At 37.1% G+C, this 24,385-nt stretch overlaps 1 protein-coding gene across 1 annotated transcript in view; it reads left to right on the top strand.

Annotated features, from left to right (window-relative positions):
• ANKIB1 (ankyrin repeat and IBR domain containing 1) overlaps positions 1–24,385 on the top strand; it is a 129,726-nt gene that overhangs the window by 41,757 nt on the left and 63,584 nt on the right. Inside the window, exons 3-4 of the mRNA XM_019633570.1 lie at positions 3,738–4,038; positions 15,097–15,279. Of these exons, the coding sequence (XP_019489115.1) occupies positions 3,738–4,038; positions 15,097–15,279 (484 nt within the window). The remainder of the gene's footprint in view (positions 1–3,737; positions 4,039–15,096; positions 15,280–24,385) is intronic.

The following is a 24,385-nucleotide window of genomic DNA, read 5'->3' as shown; positions in this document are numbered from 1 at the left end:
TGATGTACCAACATTGATCAGTTTGCATTTGTTGAGCCATCCTTGTGACCCTGAATGAACCCCACTTGATCATGATGTATAATCTTTTTAATGTATTGCTGTATTTGATTTACTAGTTTTTTGTTTAGGATATTTGCATTTTATTTGTCAGAGATATTAGTCTGTAGTTTTTTTTAATTTGTGTTATCCTTACCAGGTTTTAGTGTCAGGATAATGTTGGTCTCATTAAATGAGTTAGGAAGTATTGCCTCTTCTTCAATTTTTTGCAATAGTTTGAGGAAGACAGATATTAAGTCATCTTTGAATGTTTGGTAGAATTCACTAGGGAAGTCATCTGGTCCTGGATTTTTCTTTTGGGGAGGTTTCAGATGATTAATTTCTTCCTAAATTAAATTTTTAAGAAAATGAAATTTTTTTGTTGTTAATAATAGTGCCTCTTAGAAAAAGTTTTAATCTTGGACACATTTTTTAGGAGTATGGTTTTAATTTAGTTATTAATTATAATCGGCTATAATTCAACCATTATAAATACAAGGAAATATATATAATAGGGAATTTTATCATCAGTTGTTGACATAGGGCCCTTTTTTTAACTATTAAGCAACATTATGATTATATAAACAAATAAGACTACCCCATATTCCTTTCTCCCTTAAACAGATTAGGAGTATTCTGTGTTGCTTTCAAGTTTTAGCTATAAACATTCATAGATTTTTTGATGACTTTATAATTTTCTGTTGTGTAAGATATATCATGACTTATGTTTCATATTTCTAATATATCCATACATTTAAGTGGTTCCTAATTTTGCTATTCAAAATAATACTGTATTAAATATGATCCTATAGATTTTTATTTTTCGTAAGTCATTTCCTTTATGATGATTTCCATGAGTAGGTTTACTTGGTCAAAGGATATTAGTTGTTAATGAGCTATTATGTAATTTGCCCAGGATCACACAGCTAAAAAGAGATATATATATATAGAGAGAGAGAGAGAGAAATGGCTTTGAGAGTGGATGAGAGTCTGGCAGTCTGTACTAGATGCCATGTTCTTGACCAGTCTACTACGCTGCTGGCTTGAGAGATCCCCAGTGCTGCATCACTGATCTAGACCATAAAAGTAATATGCATTCAGTTTATCTATCAAAATTATAGCAAGAATCTGCTGTGTCTGGCACTTTATTGGTGATTCAAAAAAGAATAGGATATAGACTCTGCCTTAGGAGCTTATAAAGACAAGGAAGGTGGTGACCAAACTCAACTGGAGGAGGGAGCCTAGTGGGAAGAGTCTAATAAATAGGGTTGGGTTTGCTTAGATGATCTGGATCAGTTCCTAGGAAACCAAATAGCAGAGCAAGCAATGAAGAGCCTACACATGTGTTGCCGGGATCAGAAAGTCATAAAGGCTATGTGGGGCTGTAGAGAAAATATGCACGGTTAGGGCTTTCTGAACAAATTGTACTGCAACTTGGGACCTAGGCTAAAAGACAAGCCTTGGAAGTTAATCTGTGACTGGCTAAGAGGCTGAACTCTAGAGAGATTTACCTCCAAGAGGTGTATGTTTATATGTGAAGTGGGGTGAGCAGTGGATGAGACCTGAGACAATGGAGATATTACCTAAGCCTTGGACTCGGAGGTGCTAGTCTTATCTTCCTTCTAGAAACATATTTTACATTCCAAATGGAAGAGCCCAGGATCTTTCCCTAGGACAATATGTTTGCACTCAAGGATAAGTTTTTTTCCCCATTGTCTCCAGAGAGGAGGAGGTCTGTAATACCAAGCTTCCTTGAATCTTATTTTTGGAGGTTCCTTGCATTTTTTACTCCTTATTGCTGCTCTAACAAAGTATCACAAACTTAGTGACTTAAAACAACATAAATTTATTATCTTAAATTTCCGGAGGTCTAGCCTGAAATAGTTCCACTGGACTAAACTCAAGGTGTTGGCAGGGCTGCATTCCTTCTGGAGGCTCCAGGGTGGAATCCCTGCCTTCCTTTTCCACCTTCCAAAAGCTGTTTGCATATTTGGCTCATAGTCCCTCGCTCCATCTTTAAATGCAGCAGCATAGCATTTTCCATCCTCTCTCTGGCTCTGACTCTCCTATCTTCCTCTTAAAAGGATTTGTGATTACTTTGGGCCCAGCCCGATAATCCACTGTAATTTCCCCAGTCAATAGCCTTAACTTAATCACATCTTCAAAGTCCCTTCTACCGTATAATAAGGTAACATATATTCATAGCTTCCAGGGATTAGGATTCGGACCATTTTGGGGTGGGGCATTATTCTGCCTACCACACTCGCCTGCACTGCAGACCCCAGTACATGTGGGATGACGCCTGATCTGGCTCTGATTGCATTGCCCCAGTGGAAAGAGTTGGGGTATGAGGAACTGGCCTGGTTTTTATAGGTAATAATTCATGTGTTCCTGCTCCATAGACCTCATGTCTACTTGCAGAACAATTTGAATAAATGTAGATTCTGAAAACCTAATAGGCTAGTTTTGAAGGGCTGTACTGCTGAGCTCCCTAAGGTCTTGAATGATAAGAACAGGAGAGATCCAGAGTTGTTGTAAAAGTTGTCTGGGACCTTCTGCTGCCTTAAGGCCTCTTCCTCAGCCTTTTTCTCATAAGAGCTTTCCAGCCTGGCTAACTCATTCAAATTGAAGAGTCCGTACTAGCATACTAGCGCTTTTATAGGCAAATGTTTTTGTTTTTTGTTTTTTTTCTGTCAGACCCTTGTGTTTTGAGCTGAACTAATCTAAAAGCAATCCAAATGAAACTAGCATTTAGGGTGTGGCTCTGCTCCCTTCCCATATGCTGTTCTGGACTTGGACATAGCCCAGTGCTAGTGACATCAGCCCTCCACAGTAAACGTAGGTACTCTCTCCAGGGATGGGGCTTATATACCCATTTCATAGTGTATTTGTATATCTTTTAGTACAAGCTGACTGTTTTATAGCAAGTTTTTCCCAACTCATTTTCCAGTATCCTATTATAGCTACTGAATTGGCTCAAACTATTAATCCCAGAACTCTAGCTCCAAGATACATTAAGAGCTAGGCACAACTCTCAGGCCTGGGTTTGGCAGTAGTTGAGGTAGCTAACCTAGACTTATCATTGGTAAGGCTGCCACCTTGGAATTAGATCTTGGTCTTCTAGAAATAGCCACAATTGACTCCTCTCAAAAAGGACTATACTGTGTAAATATATGCCTCATTATTTCAAAGGCCAGCTGATGACTTTCAGGTAGAGAAATTTTTCCTAGATTTAAAATTTAGTCCTAGACTTATGCATTACTTGTGTGCTTATATTGTCACCACCATCCTTATTAAATAAATATGTACTTGAGAGAAATAGTGCAGAGCAATAAAGAAAAAAGTTGGTGTGAAATGTTCAATAAGGTACCTGAGGCATTTATGTTATTGATATATTTCTGTTCCTTTCCTTCCTCCCCCCTTTTATCTTCCTTTTTTCTTCATCTTCCTTTCCCCTCTTATCTCTTATTCTCTTTTATTAGCAAGTACTGTAAAGATATTCAACTTTTTCTTAGTATTATGTTCTAGAATGGAGTTTTTCATAACTATAAAAATGAGTCATTCAACCTATTGTGAGACAGTACTTCTATAGAAATTGGATTAACAGCTTAGAAGTAGTTTAAACTTGTCATCTTCTATGTATTCTTATTTCAAAGTACGAAAAAAATGGTTTTTATCCTTCTTTTCCTTTACCATTTTAGGACTTTTCTTTTTGGTAGAGATGGGAATCCAAATAAACGGAATGTGCACAATGAAACATCTATGCATTTGTTGTGTATGGGACCTCAAATTATGATATCTGAAGGAGCCCTTCATCCTCGCTTAGCACGCCCCGTGGAAGATGATTTCAGAAGAGCAGATTGTCTGCAAATGATCTTAAGATGGAAAGGAGCAAAACTTGATCAAGGCGAATATGAGAGAGCAGCTATTGATGCTGTTGATAACAAAAAAAACACACCCCTCCACTATGCTGCTGCCTCAGGGATGAAAACCTGTGTAGAGGTAAAACTGGGTTTTTTAATATTCTTCACGGTAAATTTGTGTCTTGGTCATATGTAATTATCAGTGTTTTGCTTATTTTAACAGTTAATTTAACTAATCGTTTTTGTCCTTTTTTTGGTTCTAAAAGAGTCAGGACCCCTTTTAAATAACATCATTCCCTTTTAGGGAAAGATTCAAAAAAACCCTAGAGTTAAACAGTAAACCTTGGGAATAAAACTAGATCAAGAGCAATTAAAAATTTGTAAACATCCCAAAAGATAAAAGTCATCAATTAAACACTGTCATATTGAGAGTAATAGTTTTAGTAGAGATATGTTTGACTTTTTTGCTGATTTTTAGTAACCAATGTATAAAATTTATACGTATTGGATATAGCAAATCTTGGCAAGCAGAACCTATAGCTATATATTTAGAATTGATCAGTTCCCTAAGCAAGGGATAAATATTAATGAATACCATATTTGCCGGCGTATAAGACGATTTTTTGGCCCTGAAAAGTATGCCTCCAAGTGGGGGGTCGTCTTATATGCCAGGTACACTTCAGATAGACTGCCCATAGTGCTTGCCCCGTGCCATAGTGGCCTCCCGATGTCCGCCCATTTCATTCCACATACCGTTCAGGCATCAGCAGCGCTGCTGGGTGTATGCTCGGCTGTTATGCGATTTTGCTGTTATGCGATTTTACCACACTCGCAAAATCTACGGTACCAGTCTATAGAGTGTGTTTTCTTTAGTGAATTACCGGTATGTTTACCGGTAATAAACTTGCACTGTTTTATGTATATGTTTGATTACATACAGCCTTGTGACAGTTTTCCTGCATGTCATAAGCATTTGAATATAAATTAAAATGTTGAAATCAAATCTGATATTGTTTTACCTTTTATTTGGTGTGTGGAAGGTGTGCGGAAGAGGGGGTAGTCTTATACGGCGAGTATATAACAAACTGTATTTTGAGTGGAAATGTTAGGGGGTCGTCTTATACGCCCAGTCGTCTTATACGCCGGCAAATACGGTACGTTTATTGGGATCTTTTTAAAAATGTGTAATTTTAAAAAGTGCTTTTTCTGTTTAATCTGTGTTAAAGTACTCCTGAATACTATATTGTATTTGAGTTTTTCCCTATATGTATTTCATAGATATGTAATACCTAACACGCTTAGATAAAACCAACCATATAATAGAGCATCGTGAGCTAAGAAATCATTACTGTATCATCACTGGTACGTACAACTGAACAGGTTTTTCTCAGCTACATTCATTCATATCAATTCATATGTAACTCATAGAAGGTCTTTTGTATAAATACATTTAAATATTAGGAGGGAGCACTATAGTTTGGATTACAGGGTATTAACATTACCAAAAATGTAGACCTTTATTGGAAAAGTAATGATCCTAATCAGATTAAAACATGTATCTGAAAATTTAGTATTTCCTTAGTGGTATTCATGTATATATACTTCATACTTATAAATTAATAAATATACTAAAAATATGAATGCCTTCATTTTCTTACTCATGTTAAGAGATAGCCACTTACATGATTTCTTTAGTATATGTCAAGTGTCAATTCTTTTCACTTCTATAATCCTTCTGAGCTTATCTTTTGTTCACTGCTATTTCTGATACTTGTTAATCTTTCAGAGTCTTTGTTGTTTCATCTCTTGAATTTGTGATACCTTGGCCTAGTAGTCAGTTAGTGATAGTCATTAACTTGAAACTTCCTTTTAAGCAATGCTTTCTAACACTGATTCAGTGTGGTGGAAGGATGTCCTAGGATTTCAGGGAGAGGGGGGGCTATTGACAGAATCCTGAGGCTTTTACTAAACAAGCCTTTTGTGTATTGTTCTGTGCTCACCGCTCTTGAAAGAATCCCTGCTGTAGTGACTCGCCATTAGTGATGGGACTGCATCGTATTTCTCAAGCGCGTTAGAGTAGAAAATAGTTTATTCTTGATAGTAGTGATAATGCTCTTAAATTGCTGCTTTCATGTCTTACTTCCAAAAATTCTCTATAAGCATTGCTTTAGTTGTTGTTGATTTTGAGATTTGTTTACAATGACACCCTTATTAAATTGTTTTTACCAGCATTATTTTTTGCTCAGTGAAGGAAATTAGTGCCAGGTTTATTCTGAACTGTCCAACAGGCCTGCTGATGTGCTTGGTGTGAATGTGTGTTTATGTTTTAACTGTTTGATCTATCAGCAAATCACATTATGTAAACCACGCCATTTGATGACTGTTTCCATTTGTCTGTACTTAGAGGACCATTTTAACTTAATGTAAAACATCCCAAATACATCCCTGTAATACCTTGGTTGCTTTTATTCTAGTTTTCATCAACAAATTTCAGCATATCATAGTCTTTAATCTGTTATATATACTTGATTCCACACTTGCCCAGCCTTAGGCCCTGAATGACTTTAACAACGCCTACTGTTGATTAAACTAGAAGAGTTTCCCGGGGAAGTGTATGTTAACTAGTTTCCAGATGCCTTACTGTGTTTTTTAGTATTAGCATAAAATAAATACATTTAAAAAAATAACCTATTACATAACTGTACTTCTTAAGAGTATTAGTCTTTAGGTATCTTCATGTTGTGCTGTACTCCTTTGATAAGCAGGAAAGGCATAGACTTCTCTTATAAAGTTTCCTGTCATGAATAACTTAAAATTTTTTTTCTGAACTACTTATTTGTACACATCATTTTTAGCCATAAGAATAATAATTACAATAACTTTTATTTGTATAACATTTTTAATTTTCAGTGTTCATTGGTACCAAGCATGATATAAAGGGCTTGGGTTGAGTAAAAGAGTGTTATCAGATAAGTTTTAGTTTTTCATAAAGCTGAAAGATCATAATACGGTGGAAAGAGCACTGGTTTCTAGTCGTGGTCCTAACAGTGACTATCTGTAGAACCTTGAGTGAGTTACTCAACCTTTTTGCGATTATCATTCCCAATTATCAAGAGGCAACTATCACAGTTATCTCAAAAGACCCCTTATAGCACTAATTTTCTATTAATCTGTGATTGCAGTAAAATATAACCCATTTCAGTGTCTAGCCTTTAAGGTTAAATTGATTATTTTATTCCGTGGCTAAGGCCAAGAGTTTCTTTTAACTCTTAAGGACTTATATCTATGGAAATATGTCTTCTCTAGTTGCTGAAAATGTTTTTCTCTTTGTATGTTTATTTAAGGACAGTTGATAAAACATCAGTTGACAATTTCATGTGTATTTAATAATTTAAACATAGTTTCCTATGGCTCATTATTTTGAACCATAGAAATGAAATTTACTTTAAAACTTCCCCTTCTCCCTATACTTGTGTTCCATAGTAAGCTAAAGGGACACACACACACACACACACACACACACACACACACACACACACACACACATAACTTAAAAACCTCTTAACCATAGAGTTCTGGTAGCGTCCAGGTGTGGATGTATCAATGGCTGTATACAGGACATTGCAATGGACTATCTAGCCCTGAAGTTCCTCATGCTCTATTGCTACCTACTTGACTGCCTCATATGGGTATTTCAGCAGTCTCTCAAATTCAGCATTTCCAAAACTGTACTCAGTCTTCTTTACCCACTAGCTCATCCTCTTGACTGCCTTTTTTCTATTAATGATGCTGCCATTATCCTTTGATACCTGGATTGACCTTGGACTGTTTTGTTTTGTTTTGTTTTTGAGGAGTGATTTGCATCAAATTCATGCCACTCATTTGCAGAATAGAGCTCTTCCTTGTCTCTTTTGGCCAGCCCCTGCTTTTTTATCTCTATTGGCCACTCTCTAACACTTTGGTGTATTTTTCAGAATTTCCTGAAGTTGGAAAGTCTGGAGTTTCATAAATATTAATCATTCAAAATTATTTGTGAGAAAAATAATGCAAAGAGGAGTGGGCTACAATTGTTTGAAAATTGGAAATGCTTATATGTTAAACATTCATTAAGGAAAAACTATGCATAAAGCCTTTCTCATTTTTCAAATTTTAAAGAACTATTTCAAGGATCTGCAGACCTCTCTGTGAAAGCCCAGATAGTAACTGTTTCAGGCAATGCCTCCACTGTGCTGTCATAGCCTGAAAGCAGCCATAGACAATACATAAACAAGTGAGCACGGCACTGTTCCAATAAAACTCTATGGGCACGCCTATGTGAATTTCTTACAATTTTCACATATCATGAAATATTCTTTTGATTTTTTTTTTGAACCATTAAAGAATGTAAAAACAGTTTTGAGTTATTTGGCTATACAGAAACAGGCAGCAGGCTGGATTTGGCCCATGGGTCAATCCCTGCATTATGCACAGGATTGAGGAAGGAAAGCAAAGATGATTCAACACTTAAGAAGCTTATTTTAAATATATACGAGTAAAATAACATTATCAATATGTAGGTCCTATATGCTTTAATTATACAAAGAACTTAAAATATACTGTGTAATGGATGCCTAGTGCACAAAATGGAAGTCCTTTAAAGCATAAATCTTACAAGAACTTAATATAATAATACACTCTTGTCTTAGCTATTGAGAGTTTTCATTTTTCTGCTTTGGAATAGAGATGGACTTTGGACAGGAATGCTGGGTTAGGTCTGTTAGCGTGGCCCAATTAAAATCCAGGGACTCTCCTTTTGGCAGGCTCCCTAAGCAATCCTAGTCGTTAGGCCTCATTTTATTTGTATTAGTGCTTCACCTGACACAATGGTCGATATGACAGAAGTAATTGTTTCTACTAGCACTTCACTCTTCGTGAAAAACAGTTTTTCAATGAATATTGTCTTAGATTATTTCCTGTGTACCTCTGTCATACTTGCTTATTCACAGCTTTAAGTGAGGCTGCTTATTGTCAGATCAAGTAGAGGTCTCTAGACCTCCAAAGATGCTAAGTCCCAGGGCCTGTTTGATACTTTGGCAGCTATCAGAGCATTTCACACTTCATTGAAAAGCCGTGAAAACTATTCACAGGTCACACTGAAGAGTTTTACCTAATTATACTGTATTCTTAGCACCTGGAGGTTTAAAACTGAAAAGAATACAGAATTTGTAATCCCAGCTCAGCAACTGAGTAATTGTCTATCTGCGCCTCAGTTTTCTAATTTTTAATCAAAAAAGATATAATCTCATTTTTGCTTCCAAAAAATTATTAATCATTTAGGTGATGGGTGTTGAAAGGAAGGAAATACCATTTTGTTTTACTTATCCTGGAAGATTTCATGGGGAGTAGTGCAGTTCGAGTGGCTACGACTTCAGTTGACGTAGTTGGAGGAGGCTACTCAAAATGTGTCCTTCAGACCTGTAGCATCAGTAACCACAGGGAGCTTGTTATAAATACAAATTCTAGGGCCCACCAGACCTCCAGATTCCAATTCAGAATCTCTGAGGGTAGACGCCAGGAATGTTTTAAACAAGTTCTCTGGTTATTCGTTTGCATGTTACGGTTTGGGAATCACTGTTCTAGGTCTCAAACATAATGAAGATTAAAGTATTTTGTGGAGGGATGATAAAACAGATCAGTTAAAATGAAGATAGAAGCCATAACAAGTAGAAAAAAACTAAATGCCAAGGTCAAGGATTTGGGATTTATTTATTTAAAAAATTGAGTCATTGAAAACTTTTGATTGGAGATGTGCTGTTATGAAAGCAGATACAGTAAGATTAGCCCAATGGTTGTAATGTAAGACAGATTTTTTTTTAAAGATTTTATTGGGGAATTGGGGGAGGGGAACAGCGCTGGGGAATCGGGGAAAGGAGAACAGACAAGTTGCTGTCCTTTTGTTCTTCAGTCTAGTTGTGGAGGACGTTGCTTCACTGGCCCAAGTTGGTACCATTGTTGCGCTCTTCCCGGCCGAGGCAGATCAGTCGCCGGCTTCTGGACGGCCGCTCACTGCGGCTGCTGACTGCTCACACTGGCTGCCGGCTACACATGGTAGCTTATGGCACCCCACTGCAGCAGGGGACTGCAGCCTACACCGTCGCTGGCGACTCACGGCAGCCCAGCTCCAGGTTGAGCTGTTGTTCAGCATCTTAGCTGTAGAGGGCAGTGTCACTGGCCCTCATATGTGGGATCCGAACCGGGGCCCTCTGGCGTCCCAAGCCAGTTCTTAACCAACGCGCCACTCGGCCAGCCCAATGTAAGACAGATTTTAATGGAATACTTCTAAAGCAGTGTTCCTTAAGGTCTTGCTACACCAAGAATGGTCCTCAGATTGTTGGCATCAATCATTTGAGAACTCTTTGGAGATGCAGAATGGCAGGCCTCATTCCAGACCAACTGAACCTGAATCTGTAGTTTAAAAGATCCCCAGGGTGATTCATATTCACATTAAAGTTTGAAAAGCCCTGGCTTAGAGCATAGTCTGTGGGGGCACCTACAGTGGAATTACCAGTAAAAAGTGCATATATATCTAATCCCCACTCCAGACCTCCCTAGTATGTCTGTCAGGCTACCCAGATGGTTCCTACACAGTTTGAAAACCTTTGTCCTGGAACAGTGGTTCTAACCCTGGCTGCACAAAAAAAATCCCGTAGTGTAGACCACACCTCAGACCAATAAAATTGGAATCTCTCAAGGTGGACCCCAGAAATAGTATTTAAAACTTCTCCAGATGATTCCATTGTGCAGCCAAGGTTGAAAACCAGTGTTCTAGAGGGAGTGACAGGAGTTAGAAGATTTTCGCACTAATTCTGGTGGGAACTGATAAAGAGTCTGGATTTGGTGGTATTAGAAATGGAAACAGTGAGGCAGATGCACGAGACATTGAGAAGAGACCTGGTAGCATTTGCTAACTTGGTCATTTGATACAAGAAAGCAAGGGAGAGAAAAGTTTAAAATGATGGAGGCTTCACAATGTTAGTATTAACAATGGTGAGCTATCTTTGGATGGTATAATTTTTCTCTTTGATTTTTTCACATTTTCTATAACAATCTGCTATCATAATCTGTAATTAGAATAAGATAAATTAACTTTATTTTTAAGTAAAATTAGCATGGTTTTGAACCTGGGACTTTGAAGCCTGCCAACAATTAACAGATATTTAAAAAGTGAGATGAGGTGAAGGAATTGGTTAGTTTTCATTTAGAAGGATAGAAATTGAGGTCTTAGATTATCCACTTGAAATGATATTCAGGCTACTGAAAATTAGGACTGTTTGGAAGTGAAGAATATAGATTTAGAATTGAGTGTTATCTGCATGGAGTTAATAACTATAAAGCAAGCTAAGGTATAGATGAGACATCCAAAGAAAAGACTTTAGATTGTAGATAAAATTATATCGTGAAAGTCACAGCATCAATTTGGAGAATGCCTGTGTTTAAAGGGAGTGATAACAAGAAGTGGCCTATGAAGGAAACAGAAAAGACAGAGAGGAGAACCAAGATAATACAGTGTCAAGGATGCCAAGAGAAGAATTTCAAGGAGAGGGCATGGTCACTCAAGTGACATGCTGCAGAAAGTAAAGGGATTAGAAGACAGACAGGCTCTTGGATTTGAGAGGTATTAGTGGCTGTCAGGAAGCTTGTTTTAGTGAAATGGTTAGGGTAGAAGTCAGATTGCTAGGAGTAATTGAGTCATTCGGTGAGGAAATGGAGAGACAGTCGGTGTCAGTCACGAATTAGAGAAATGTGGCTGAGCAAGAAAGGAAAGTTTTAGGAAAGTATAACTATCAATAGAAGGATCAGGAGCCAGTAGAAAGTCAGAGTGAAGACAGAGGGAATAATGGAGCGCTCAAGCTCATGACAGGAGACATGATGACATGGTAATTTTACAACTAGAACAGACCTTAAGAACCATCTTGCTTTTTACAGCTTTTCTCAAGGTTATGTAAGCCTCAGTTTTTAGATGGACCTATGTAAACTGAGACTTACAGGTCAAAGAATCTGTCCAGAGTCACCAGCCATTTCGATTATGGATAAAGGAGTGGGAGGTATTGGTTTTGAATCCTAGGGGCTGCCCTATCGATCCCTCTTCCTCTGGGATTCTGAATGGAAAGAAAGGCAGAATACATGAGCAGATGTGTCGAGATCGCGGTAATTGGATGGATGTTTCTTTTAAGGTAGAACATTTTATGTACCACAAGGTGTACAAGATAGGCTAAAAAACATTAAATAAAATATGCAGACCTCTTTACTCGAGAGTGAGGAAAATGAAGCTTTAGAATGCTTTGGTTGAAGCATTTAAAAACTGCCTCTTCAGAACCAGATGTAATACCCTATTATGTAAGAGCAAAACACCTGATTTTATCCACCTAAACATCTTTCACTTACCGGTGTACCTGACCTTATGCCCCAAAGGTCAGCAAGCTGAAATGCTTTTTAAAAAGTGCTCCAATGTCAGGGAGTACTGCTGTTAGCTAGCTTCTATGCCAAAGGTAGCATACGTGCTCATTATCCTTGCGAAGACAAATACCACAAATGTAGACCCTCCAGCCACTGATTGAGTTTCTCTATAGGTGCCAGTGGCTGCAGTTAGATAGAGGTCTCTGTGGTTCCTTTATTCCCAAACCAGTCAAACTCATTTAGGGACTGTCTGTGAAGACATTATCAATCAAGGCAAGAAAGCTCACCCAGGTGTTTAAAATGGTCGGCAGTGACTATCAATAGTGACTTCTCACACACTCCCTCTCCACACAACACCCTTTCTTGCAACCCCAAAGAATGCAGTCTACATACGCTCTGGTATATCCTTTTAAGAAGGTCCCCCTTATGAATATTCTGGAATGGCATCACCTCTTAAATAACGTTGTCTTTGTTTTTGTTAAAGATGGGGGCGTTAAGTTTAAGATAATTTATCTTGTTTGCTAATATTTAGAATCTCTTTTATGGTAATATCTGTTGTGCAAGTAAATCCAATTATGGCTTTGAAAGCTATCCCAGTGTGCATTTTCGAAATCGTTTTCTGTGACTCTGAATAAAGAACCACAGAGAAGTCAGCATTCTTAGTTCTGTAGCAATCAGAAGCAAATAGTTTATTTTATGTTTGGGTATTAAATAACCTATGAAGCAGAAAGGCTAAGAACAGTAATAGATTGCAATAGGTACAATAAGTCTGTGGACTTAATAATATTAAGTCCTCAAGTATTGAGTAGATTAGGTAAGATAAAGTATATCCAGCCCCACAGCCACATAGGTCCTACTCTAGTGTCATTACTTCTCAAACCTTTATGTGCATAAGAATCTCCTGAGATCAGAATCAGATTCTGATTTAGAAGCCTGAAGCAGGAGGCGATTGGGTGGTGGGTGATGCTGAGATTCGGCATATCTAACAAACTCCAGGCGATACTCCTGGTCCTCAGAACACACTTTAACTAAAGGAAGTTCTAGGTGGTAAATAGCAGCTGGTATGACCTTGCCCTCAGGCTCTCGCTGCAACAGTGACTGCTTATATCTGTGCTTAGCAGAATTTCTTTCTATAAAAGGCCAGATGGAAAGGGAAAATATTTGAAGCCTTGTGACCACAAATCTATGTTTCATATTCTTCTCGATTTGTTTGGTTGCTTGATTTAAAACTTAAAAACAAAAATAAAAAAACCTTTAAACCATCTCATCTCTGAGACTTACCCTTGGCCTAGAACAAGAAACTGAAGTCGTACCCATTGGTTAGCCCATGGCTTCCAGGTCTGGCATTGATATAAATCCCTTATTTTGCTGGGCCTCTTGGAATGACAGTAGAGGAACCATAAGGATTTCAGTTCCAAAAGCAATGAAGAAACTTTTCAGGAAGACCTGTGTGTTTGTTAGAGGGAGGGGAGAAAAAATTACTTGGAAGAAAATGAAAAGAAGCTACCTTTTTTTTTACCCCCCCCCCCCATACAAAATGAAGACCTCTAATGCAAGTATTTATATTTAGATTAAATGTAAGAGTCTGGACACAACTTTATGGTGGACCCGGTACACATTTGAGTTCTTTAATTTCTGTGATCATCCTATTCTGTATGTTGATACAATATCCAGTCATAGTTAAGAACTTGGTCAGACTTTTAACTGGATCCCAGTTCTGCTTACTAGTTGGGTAACTTTGTTCAAGTTACTTAACTTTTCTGAGACATTGTAATATCCCTGTCATGTGGGGTTGTTAACATTAAAAGAGAATGTGCATTTGAAGAGCTTGGTATAGTGTTGGCACTTAGGGAACACTCAGTAAATGCTGACTGTTTCTGTGTTATGGTCATGACTGAACCCTGTGAGAGAAAGAGCTCCATGACTAACTGTCAGTCAAACTGTCCTGTAGGGTTGCCCAAGATTATAGCCCTTGTGGCATTCACGTCCTTAATGTCTCCGCAGACATAATGGGGACACTTGAACCTACAGCCTTTAGGAAACAACATATTTAACTTCTGCAAAACCAGCAGAAACCTCAGTAGTGAACAAATCAAGTTACTGGTTCTTGTATTTTTAAAGTGGGATTTCTCTGGGTGAAATCCCACCTTTCAAGATTGAGAGATTGTTTGGTAGAGTGCCTTCCCAATTTGGCTGTCAGTAACTGTTCCCATCACTTGTTTTGAGGAATATTGAACACACTTTTGCTTCAGTGACTTGCTCATCCTAATTTCATTTCAGCTTTTGACTGGATAATTGATAATACAAATGAAAATTTTGTCTTCCATGTCAGTGCATCCAGGTATTAGGGGTTAAACTAACAGTATCAGCAGTGTCCTTGTTTAAGAAAGATAGTTTCTAGAAATTTATAAAAGTTAAAGCATTGAATAACTATACATTCTTTTTTTATTTTAAAAAAAACCTTTTAATTTTGGATTGGACAGAATGCTTAAGAATTTCTTTTTAAATTAAAAAGTTTAAGAAATTTGTGTTGTTGTCATTGTTGCCATTGTTATTTTTAAACAAAGGAAGTCATCATAATACTGATAAACAAGAATTACTATTCTGAAAATAAGAAGCAGCTGGTATCTAAATATTATTGTCATTTAGAGTATGCATACTGTTGTATTTTTGTTGTGCTTTATTTTTAATTTTTTAAATATGAAGCATGAAAATAACATTTAAATCTATGGTTGCAAGTTTTGGAAACAATCTTTTTTAGCTTTTAGTGAAACATGGAGGAGACTTGTTTGCTGAGAATGAGAATAAAGATACTCCTTGTGATTGTGCTGAAAAACAACACCACAAAGATTTGGCCCTCAATCTGGAGTCCCAAATGGTATTCTCACGAGATCCTGAAGCTGAAGAAATAGAAGCTGAATATGCTGCATTAGACAAACGAGAGGTAAGATTTTTTAAATAAAAAAATTATATTGCTTTTGTATTCAATTGTTTTTCTTTAAAGCCCAGTTTGTGTGGTCTTCTTTGCAATATGCTAAATACCCTGTCATCTACATAGCTGTAAGTATAAAAATACATCTAGAAACTCTTGAGATAGAGTCTTTTCTCTAAAATATGTGAGTATGTTTACTTACATATAAATAGAGATGCTGATGTGTGGTATGAATCATAACCTCTCCTACTAATCCAAGACTCCAATCCTCCTGTTCTTCAGCCTCTCATCTCTGGATTGCCCTATGAAAATGCTTTGGTAACTTCTATCTTAAAAAAACAAAAACAGCAAAACAACCTTTCCGTTGACCACTCTTCCCCCGCCCTGCCCCTGTCCCCCTTCTGTTGTAACCCCCATTATCTCTGATTTTCATATGAGAAAAACAAAACTTAAGAGCAGCCTATATATACTGACTTCCCTGCCTCCCGTTCACTCTTCAGCCCATTGCAGTGTGACTTTGTTCCTTTCTACTATGATGGAATTGAACTTGTCATGGACATCAAGAGTCACCATGTTGCCAAATCCAGTCGGTACTTTTCTCTACTCCTCTTACTTGAATTCCTCACCAGCACTTAATACAACTGACCACTCCCTTCTTAGCAAATCACTCTTGTCATGGCTTCTGGAACATTGACCTCTGGTTTTCCTTTGTCTTCCTGTCTCAGTAAACATCACTTCTGTCCTCTGAGTTATTCAAGCATAAATGGAGCATGTATTCTTTTTTTTTAGCTGAGACTTCCTGCCACCTGTTGGCAGCTCAGTGGCAGCTCAGCTCGGGCCGGGAATCAAACCGGCAACCTTGTTGCTCAGAGCTCACAGTCTTGAGTGAGCTCTTAACCAACTGAGCCACTCGGCCAGCCTAAGTGGCATGTATTCTTGACTCCCCACTTCTCCTTATATCCAAACAATCAGTGAATCTTGTCATTTTTGCTTCCAAAAATACAACTTATTAAATTTACTCTTCCCAGGCTCTACACTGACCTCCCTAGGCCCTCACCACCCTCACTGCTCATCAGAGCTGCTGTAATGGTTTCCTAACTGGTCTCCTTCTATTCTGGTTTCCTTAGAATCCATCTTATACACAGAAGCAAGAGTGACATTTTGAAGCTTAACTTAGATCATATCACTTAAATCATTTATTGACTTTTCATTGTACTTAGAATAAAATCCAAACTATTTGCTCAGATGTAAGACCTTATATAGTCTGGCTACTACCTGCCTCTTCAACATCATCTCAAATTATTTTCCCAGTAAACTTTTCTCTAATTATAATACCTAGACTACACCAAGGCTTTTGTATTTACTGTTTCCTGTGTCTGAAATACCCCAGTTTTTCTCTCTTTCCTTTTTTTTTTCGTTTTAACAGAAAACTTATAAAGAGTTTATTTGAGCCAAACTGTCAACAGTTGCCAAGAAGCAAAATCTCAACAGATTGAGAAAATGCTCCCCCAGTTTTTCTCTTGGCCAGCTCAATATCACTTCTTCAAACAGACAATCTTGAATCATTCTTTCTCAGATAGGTCCCTCTCCTTCCATTATTCTTTACCATAATATCCTGTTCATCTTTCATAGCATTTATCAAATGCTGTCATTATTTTGTTTATGTATTTATTTACTTGTTTATTGTCTTTCTCTACTATTAGACTGTCAACTCCATGAGAGCCGGAACCATAACTGCCTTATTCAGCGGAGTGTTTTCAGTGTCTTAACACACTGATGTACAGTGGGCATCCATAGATATTTCTTAAATAAAGAAATTATAATACATAATAAATTTTTTCCTTCCAAAATGATTCTGATTTGATGTTCAGTGCAAGCTTAATTCTAAAAGAAATTATATATTAATAACTATTGTTTTTATTTAATATTGTTTGTCTTATTTTCCCCATGAATTTTCAGTAGTTTTTGAGTTGCTATACTTTCCGGATGAGGAAAAGAGCTGAATTTCTTGGAAATAAAAGATTTACGTTTCTTAAACTTTTGTGTTTCTTCAGTTAGGTTATTTTATAGGAATGGTTATTTATATTAAGTACACACACACAGAGAGGACTGATGTCCTAAGCACTTTCACGTGGTTGTTGAATCCACATAGTAACCTTGAATGACAGTTATGCCCCCTTCTTTTTTTCTTTTTTTCTTTTGTAAGAATGCTTGTTCTAATTGAATTTATTGGGGTGACATGGGTTGTAAAATTATATGTTTCAAGTGTACAATTCTATAAGACTTCATCTGTATATTGCATTGTGTACTCACCACCCAAAATCAAATCTCCTTCCGTCACCATATATTGGACCCCGCATACCCTCCTCTGCCTCCCCCACCCCACCCTTTACCCTTGGTAACCACTAAACTGTTGTCTGTGTCTATGAGTTTTTCCTTGTTTGTCCTGTTCGTTTGTTGTTTTCAGTTTTATAGCCCACGTAGGAGTGAAATTATATAGTTTTTTACTTTCTCTGTCTGACTTATTTCACTTAGCATGATATTCTCAGGATCCATCTATGTTGTCGCAAATAGCAGTATTTCTTCTTTTCTTATGGCTGAGTAGTATTCCATTGTATATATATATATGTACCACATCTTTTTTGTTTTAAATTTTTATTGGGGAATTTGGGGAAAGGGAACAGACAAGTTGCTATCCTTTTGTTCTTCAGTCTAGTTGTGGAGGACGTTGCTTCTCTGGCCCAAGTTGGCACCATCATTGCGCTCTTCCCGGGTGAGGCAGATCNGCTGCTGGCCGCTCACACTGGCTGCTGGCTATACACAGTAGCCCATGGCAATCCACCTGCCGTCACCAGTGACTCATGGCAGCCCAGCTCCAGGTTGAGCTGTTGTTCAGCATCTTAGCTATAGAGCGCAGTGTCACTGGCCCTCATATGTGGGATCCAAACTGGGGCCCTCTGGCATCCCAAGCCAGCTCTTAACCAACATGCCACTCAGCCGACCCTGTACCACATCTTTTTTATCCAGTCATTTATGGAAGGATACTGTGGTTGTTTCCATGTCTTGGCCACTATGAATAACGCTGCAGTGAACATAGGGGTACATATATCTTTACAAATAAAAGTTTTTAAATGTTTTGGGTAGATACACAGAAGAGGGATTGCTGGGTCATATGGTAATTCTACTCTTAATTTTTTGAGGAACCTCCATACTGTTTTCCATAGTGGCTGTACCGATTACATTCCTACCAGCAGTGTATGAGAGTCCCTTTTTCTCCAGAGCCTCTCCAACAGTTATTACTTGTCTTGTTGATCATAGCCATTCTAGCAGATGTCAGGTGGTATCTCATTGTGGTTTTGATTTGCATTTCCCTAATAGCTAGTGAAGTTGAGCATCTTTTCACATATCTGTTGGCCATTTGTATGTCTTCTTGGGAGAAGTGTCTGTTCAGGTCCTCTGCCAATTTTTCAATTGGATTGTTTGTTTTCTGATTGTTGAGTTGTACGAGTTCTTTATATTATTCGGATATTAGCCCGTTATGGAGATGTTGTTTGCAAATATCTTCTCCCATTCGGTTGATTGTTGTTTTGTTTTCTTGATGGTTTCTTTTACTGTGCAGAAGCTTTTCAGTTTGATATGCTTCCATTGCTCTGGCTGGGACTTCCAATTCTATGTTGAATAACAGTGATGAAGAGGGGTCATCCCTGTCCTGTTTCTGATCTTAGAGGAAAAGCTTTCAATTTTTCACCATTAAATATGCTATTAGCTGAGGGTTTGTCACATATAGCCTTTATTATGTTGAGGCACTTTCCTTCTACCCCCATTTTATTAAGTGTTTTAATCATAAATGGATGTTGTGTCTTGTGAAATACTTTTTCTGCATCTATTGATGTGACCATATGATTTTTATCCTTTATTTTGTTTATGTGGTGTGTCACATTGATTGATTTGCATATGTTGAACCATCCTTGTGCCCCTGGATGAACCTCACTTGATCGTGATGTATAATCTTTTTAATGTATTGTATTTAATTTGCTAGTATTTTGTTTAGGATATTTGCATTATTCATCAGAGATACTGGTCTGTAGTTTTCTTTTTATGTTTTAGCCTTACGATTTTTGGTATCAGGGAAATGTTGGCTTCATAAAATGAGTTAGGAAGTATTTATTGCCTACTCTTTAATTTTTTGGAAGAGTTTGAGGAGGACAGGTATTAAATCATCTTTGAATGTTTGTAGAATTCACTAGTGGATCTGTCTGGTCCTGGACTTTTTCTTTTTGAGAGGTGTTTGATGATTGTTTCAATTTCCTTGCTGTTGATCGGTCTGTTTAGATTTTTGAGTTCTTCATGACTCAGTCTAAGAAAGTTATGTATTTCTAAGAACTTGTCCATTTTTTTCTAGGTTATTGAATTGGGCAGCATATAGTCTTTCTTAGTATTCTTGGGTGATCCTTTGTATTTCTGTGGTAACCATCGTAACTTCTCAGTCATTTCTGATTTTATTTGTGTCTTTTCTCTTTTCCTTACTGAGTCTAGCCAGGGGTTTGTCAATTTTATTAATCTTTTCAAAGAACCAGCTCTTTGTTGCATTAATTTTTTTCTATTGTCTTTTTGTTCTCTATTTTGTGTAATTCTGATCAAATTGTTATTTTTCCTTATGCTGACTTTGGGCTTCATTTGTTCTTTTTCTAGTTCTTTTAAGATGTCGAGTTAGGTTGTTTATTTGGAATTTTTTTGTTCTTTGAGATAGGTTTTAATGATATAAATTTCCCTCTTAACACCACTTTGGCTTTATCCCCAAAATTTTGATAAGTTGTATTTTCATTCTTATTTATGTTTATATATCTTTTGATCTCTCCTTTTATTTCTTCTTTGACCTCGTCGTTCTGTAGCAACACGTTGTTTAATCTCTACATATTTGTGGTTTTTCCTGCTTTCTTTTTGCACTTGATCTCCAATTTCAAAGCCTGTGGTCAGAATATGTTTGGTTTCAATCTTCTTAAATTTGCTGAGGCTAGTTTTGTATCTCAACATATGGTCTATCCTTGAAAATGTTCCATGTGCACTAAAAAAGAATGTTCAAAAAATGTAAAATATTTCCTCCTTCCTGTCTTGACTCCCCAGTGGTAAGTTTTTTGTGTGTGCTACCAGACTTAAGCAAACATATCTGCATATAGAATTTTCAGTGCAAAAGTGAAATCGTCTAGTACATTGAGTTCTGCTGAAATATTTTTTCAGCTTCACAACATATCATGAACATCTTTCCCAAGTCAGAACATAGAATCTACACATTTTTACCACTTACCTATTGACAGACATTTAATAATTTAGATATTTTTGCCATTAAAAACTAAGCTAAATTGAATTTGTTTGCCTACCTGTTACATATATATATATATATTTATATGTATGTATCTTTATCCAGTTGTATCATTATTGTGATTAAAAACATAGATTCTGAAACAAGACTGACTGGGTTTATATCATGGCCCCACAACTTGTTATGTGACCTGAACAGATTACTTAATCTCTCTGCTGCTTCAGTTTTAACTTCCTTAAAATGGAAATGATAATGGTCTCTACTTCATAGGGTAATGATCCTTAAATGAGTTAATATATATAAATGCTTAGAACAATGCCTGGCTTATTATAAGTGTTATCTAAATGTCTGCTTTTATAATCATGATCATCATTTATATGCACATTTTTAAAGTATATTCCCTATAAATTTGTAGAAATTATTTTGATGGATCATGAGATATTTACATTCTAAACTTTAATAGAAACTGTTAAATTGTTCCAAAAGATCGTATCAATTTACTTTTCTTCCACTAGCATTTTAGAGAATTCTTTTCCTCACATTCTTGCTAGCATTGGATATTAGTGTGGTGTTTTTCTGCTTGTTTTGTTTTGTTTATTTTGTTTGTTTGCCTTTTTGGGACAAATAAATGGCACCTGTTTTAATTTATTTTATTTTATTATTATTTTTAAAATATTTTATTGGAGAATTGTGGGAGGGGACCAGTCAAGTTGTTGTTCTTCGGTCTTTATTGTGGAGAACACCAGTCACCATCTGGCTGCCGGTCGGCAGCTCGTGGCCTCAAAGCTCAAGGTGCTGTGTTCAATCTTAGTTGCAGGTGAGCATCGGCACCATCCCATGTGGAAGTTGAACCTGGCAGTCTTGTTGTTAGGAGCACGTGCTCTATCCACTGAGCCATCTGGGCGGCAGCTCAGCTCAAGGTGCCGAATTCAGTCTTACTTGCAGGTGGGCATAGCCCACCATCGAACAGACAATCTTGTTGTTACACCAGCTGAGCCATCCTGCCACCTGTTGGCAGCTCAGCGACAGCTCAGCTTGGGTGCAGCGTCACTGGCCCGTGTGGGAATTGAACCGGCGGCCCTGTTGCTCAGAGCTCGTGCTCTTAAGCAAACTCTTAACCAACTGAGCCCTCGGCTGGCCCTTGAATTTATTTTTTTTATTATTCTTTGAATTGATTGTTCATTTGCTTTTTTCTATGGATCATTTGTGTTTTCTTAATGCTTTCTAAGAGAACTTTTGTGTATTTTTCCATATCCTAAGTTTTTCACTTTTAGGGTATTCAGAGGTGTAATTTTTATTGTATTTTATGGTTGCTGAATTTGTGACATGCTAATAATATTATAATCATATGCCCCTATATTTTTTCTAGTTCTATAGTTTTGTTTTCATCCATATTGGATTTATCTTTGTCTACTATTTCATAATGTAAAAAGCAATACTTTCATAAATAAATACTCATAGCAACACTATTCACAATAACCAAAAGTAAAAAACTACCCAAATGTCTATCAACAGATGATGGATAAATAAAATGTGAGATATACACACAATGGAATATTACTCAGCCATAAAAAGAATTAAAGTACTAACCCATGTTATAAATATAGATCAATCTCAGAAACATTATGCAAAGTGAAAGAAGCCAGACACAAAAGGTCACATATTGAATAACTCCATTTATATGAAATGTCCAGATAGGTAAATCCATAGAAACAGGAATTACATTAGTGGTTGCCAGGGGCTGGACGGAAGAAGGAATTAGGAGTGACTACTTTATGGGTATAGGATTTGCTTTTGGGGTGATGAGAATGTTTTGGAACTAGATACAGATAGTAGTTGTGCAACATTGTGAATGTACAAGAGGCCACTGAATTGTACATTTTAAACTGGTTAATTTTAAGTTATGTGAGTTTTAGAACAATTTTAAAATCAGTGCTTTTTTAAAAATTCATTTTTGTACCTTCTGTTTTGATCCCGATCAACTTGTGGATTATTCTGCCTCTGGTAGTGGTTTTACATGGCCTGCTATGTAATTGTAGTAAGCTACATAATTAGGTACTTTTTAAAATTTATGTTCCCAAGGTTAAGTGTTTATTTTAGTTAAGTTTTTTATTTCAGTTAATCATCTGGTCAGTGTATAATTTTATATCATAATTTTTTCTTGACACATTTAACTTAGTCCTTTCCTTCAGGTGATTAAAACCCACTTCTTCCTTCCATCATTTAGCAAAACTGATTGCTCTGCCAGACACTGTTTTAGGAATTTAGAGACACAGTGAAGAGCAAAAACAAGCCCCTGCCTTCTAGGTGCTTATCTTCCAGCATGAGGAGACACACAAATAAGTTTAAAAAGTAAATGAACGTAGTTTCTTAGAATGGTAACTGCTATAAAGAAATAAAAACAAGTGGTGTATTAGAATGATGGCTGCGAGCAGTGTGTTCAAGTTATTGAAACCCTCAAAGAAAGAACAGAGAAACTGGTAGAGGACAGGCTCTGTCAAAGTGGACTGTGGCTACACCTCGGTAAATAGAGGGAAACTGAGCAGTGTGCTGCTGTGAAACCATCTAAAGAAGCCCCTCCCACTCCCTCTCCCCAGTCTATACCTCAGGAAGGCTCAAGCTCTTTTTCTGGTGGGGAACCCATGTCCTGGACTTGGCCTTAGCTGGCCACCCTAGTTAGCATAAGGTTTAACCTACTCTGCAGGAGCAGCTGTATTCCTCTTAGATCAAAGTACAGCCAGGGTAGCCTAGTCTTGATCCCAAGGCTAGAACCACTTAATAAGGAGAGGGGAAGCGAAAAGGAAGGGAAGGATCTGAGAATCCTGAAGACAAGCTGTTCTTGCCCCTCCTGTCTCCCAGGCTAAGCTCATGCATGGATCAGCTAATGAGAGATCTATATTAAAGGAGTTTAAAAGATCCTCTCCTTTCCCTGAGTGTCTTTCTTGTCTTCTAGAATTTTAGCAATTACCAATCCATTTAGGTAAATGAGTACTTGGGGTTTTTTTGTTTTTTTGTGTGTTTTTTTCATTTTGTAACTGAACATGTTTTACCTATATAATTGGGGGAAAGCTATTTTCATTTTTGGGGAAAAATAAGAACAAATACTTCTTTCGTAACTCCTTTGTCATAGTCTTTTCTCAAACAGTTTTCTTTGAAAACACTATCGCTTTAGTGGTGCAGTTTGTATGTTGGGCTGTTTCACATTTCCTTAGTGATATTTTGGCAGCAGTGGTATGTGTTGATGCAAAAGAGGTACTTTCATATTCACTGTCTCTTTTTAAATGAGTTTCCTTTTTCTTTCTTTGTATCAGTACTGACTGCTTTGAAGGTTACTGCTGCTTTGTATTTAATCTGAAAATAGAAGCAGTTTATCTTTGAAACAGGAAAGAGAAAGGCACCTTCATTTTAGTCCTTCCTGCAGAAGAGAGAGCTAGTGCCCACTTGGGAGTGAGCAACGTATTGAAATGCTTTACATGACCTAATTATAGCTCTGTGGCAGAGATTTGGAGTGAACATGTTACGTGTCCATGAAGGCAGCATGTCTTTCTCCTTCAAGAACTTTGTTTCTTCCAGTGTAACCTATTTAAGTTTAAAACTGCATTAAAAAAATTAATCTATGTAGATTATCTTGTATTATTCCTTTCTTTTTTTTTTTTTAAAGAATTTTTATTGGGGAATTGGGGAGATGGGAATAGTGCTGGGAATTGGGGGAAGGGGAACAGACAAGTTGCTGTCATTTTATTCTTCAGTCTAGTTGTGGAGGACGTTGCTTCACTGGCCCAAGTTGGCACCATCATT

Source organism: Hipposideros armiger, unplaced genomic scaffold (assembly GCF_001890085.2).
Source record: "Hipposideros armiger isolate ML-2016 unplaced genomic scaffold, ASM189008v1 scaffold_1343, whole genome shotgun sequence".
NCBI classification, from domain to species: domain Eukaryota; kingdom Metazoa; phylum Chordata; class Mammalia; order Chiroptera; family Hipposideridae; genus Hipposideros; species Hipposideros armiger.
The sequence above is the reverse complement of the archived record's forward strand: the minus strand, read 5'-3'. Positions and strand labels throughout refer to the sequence as shown.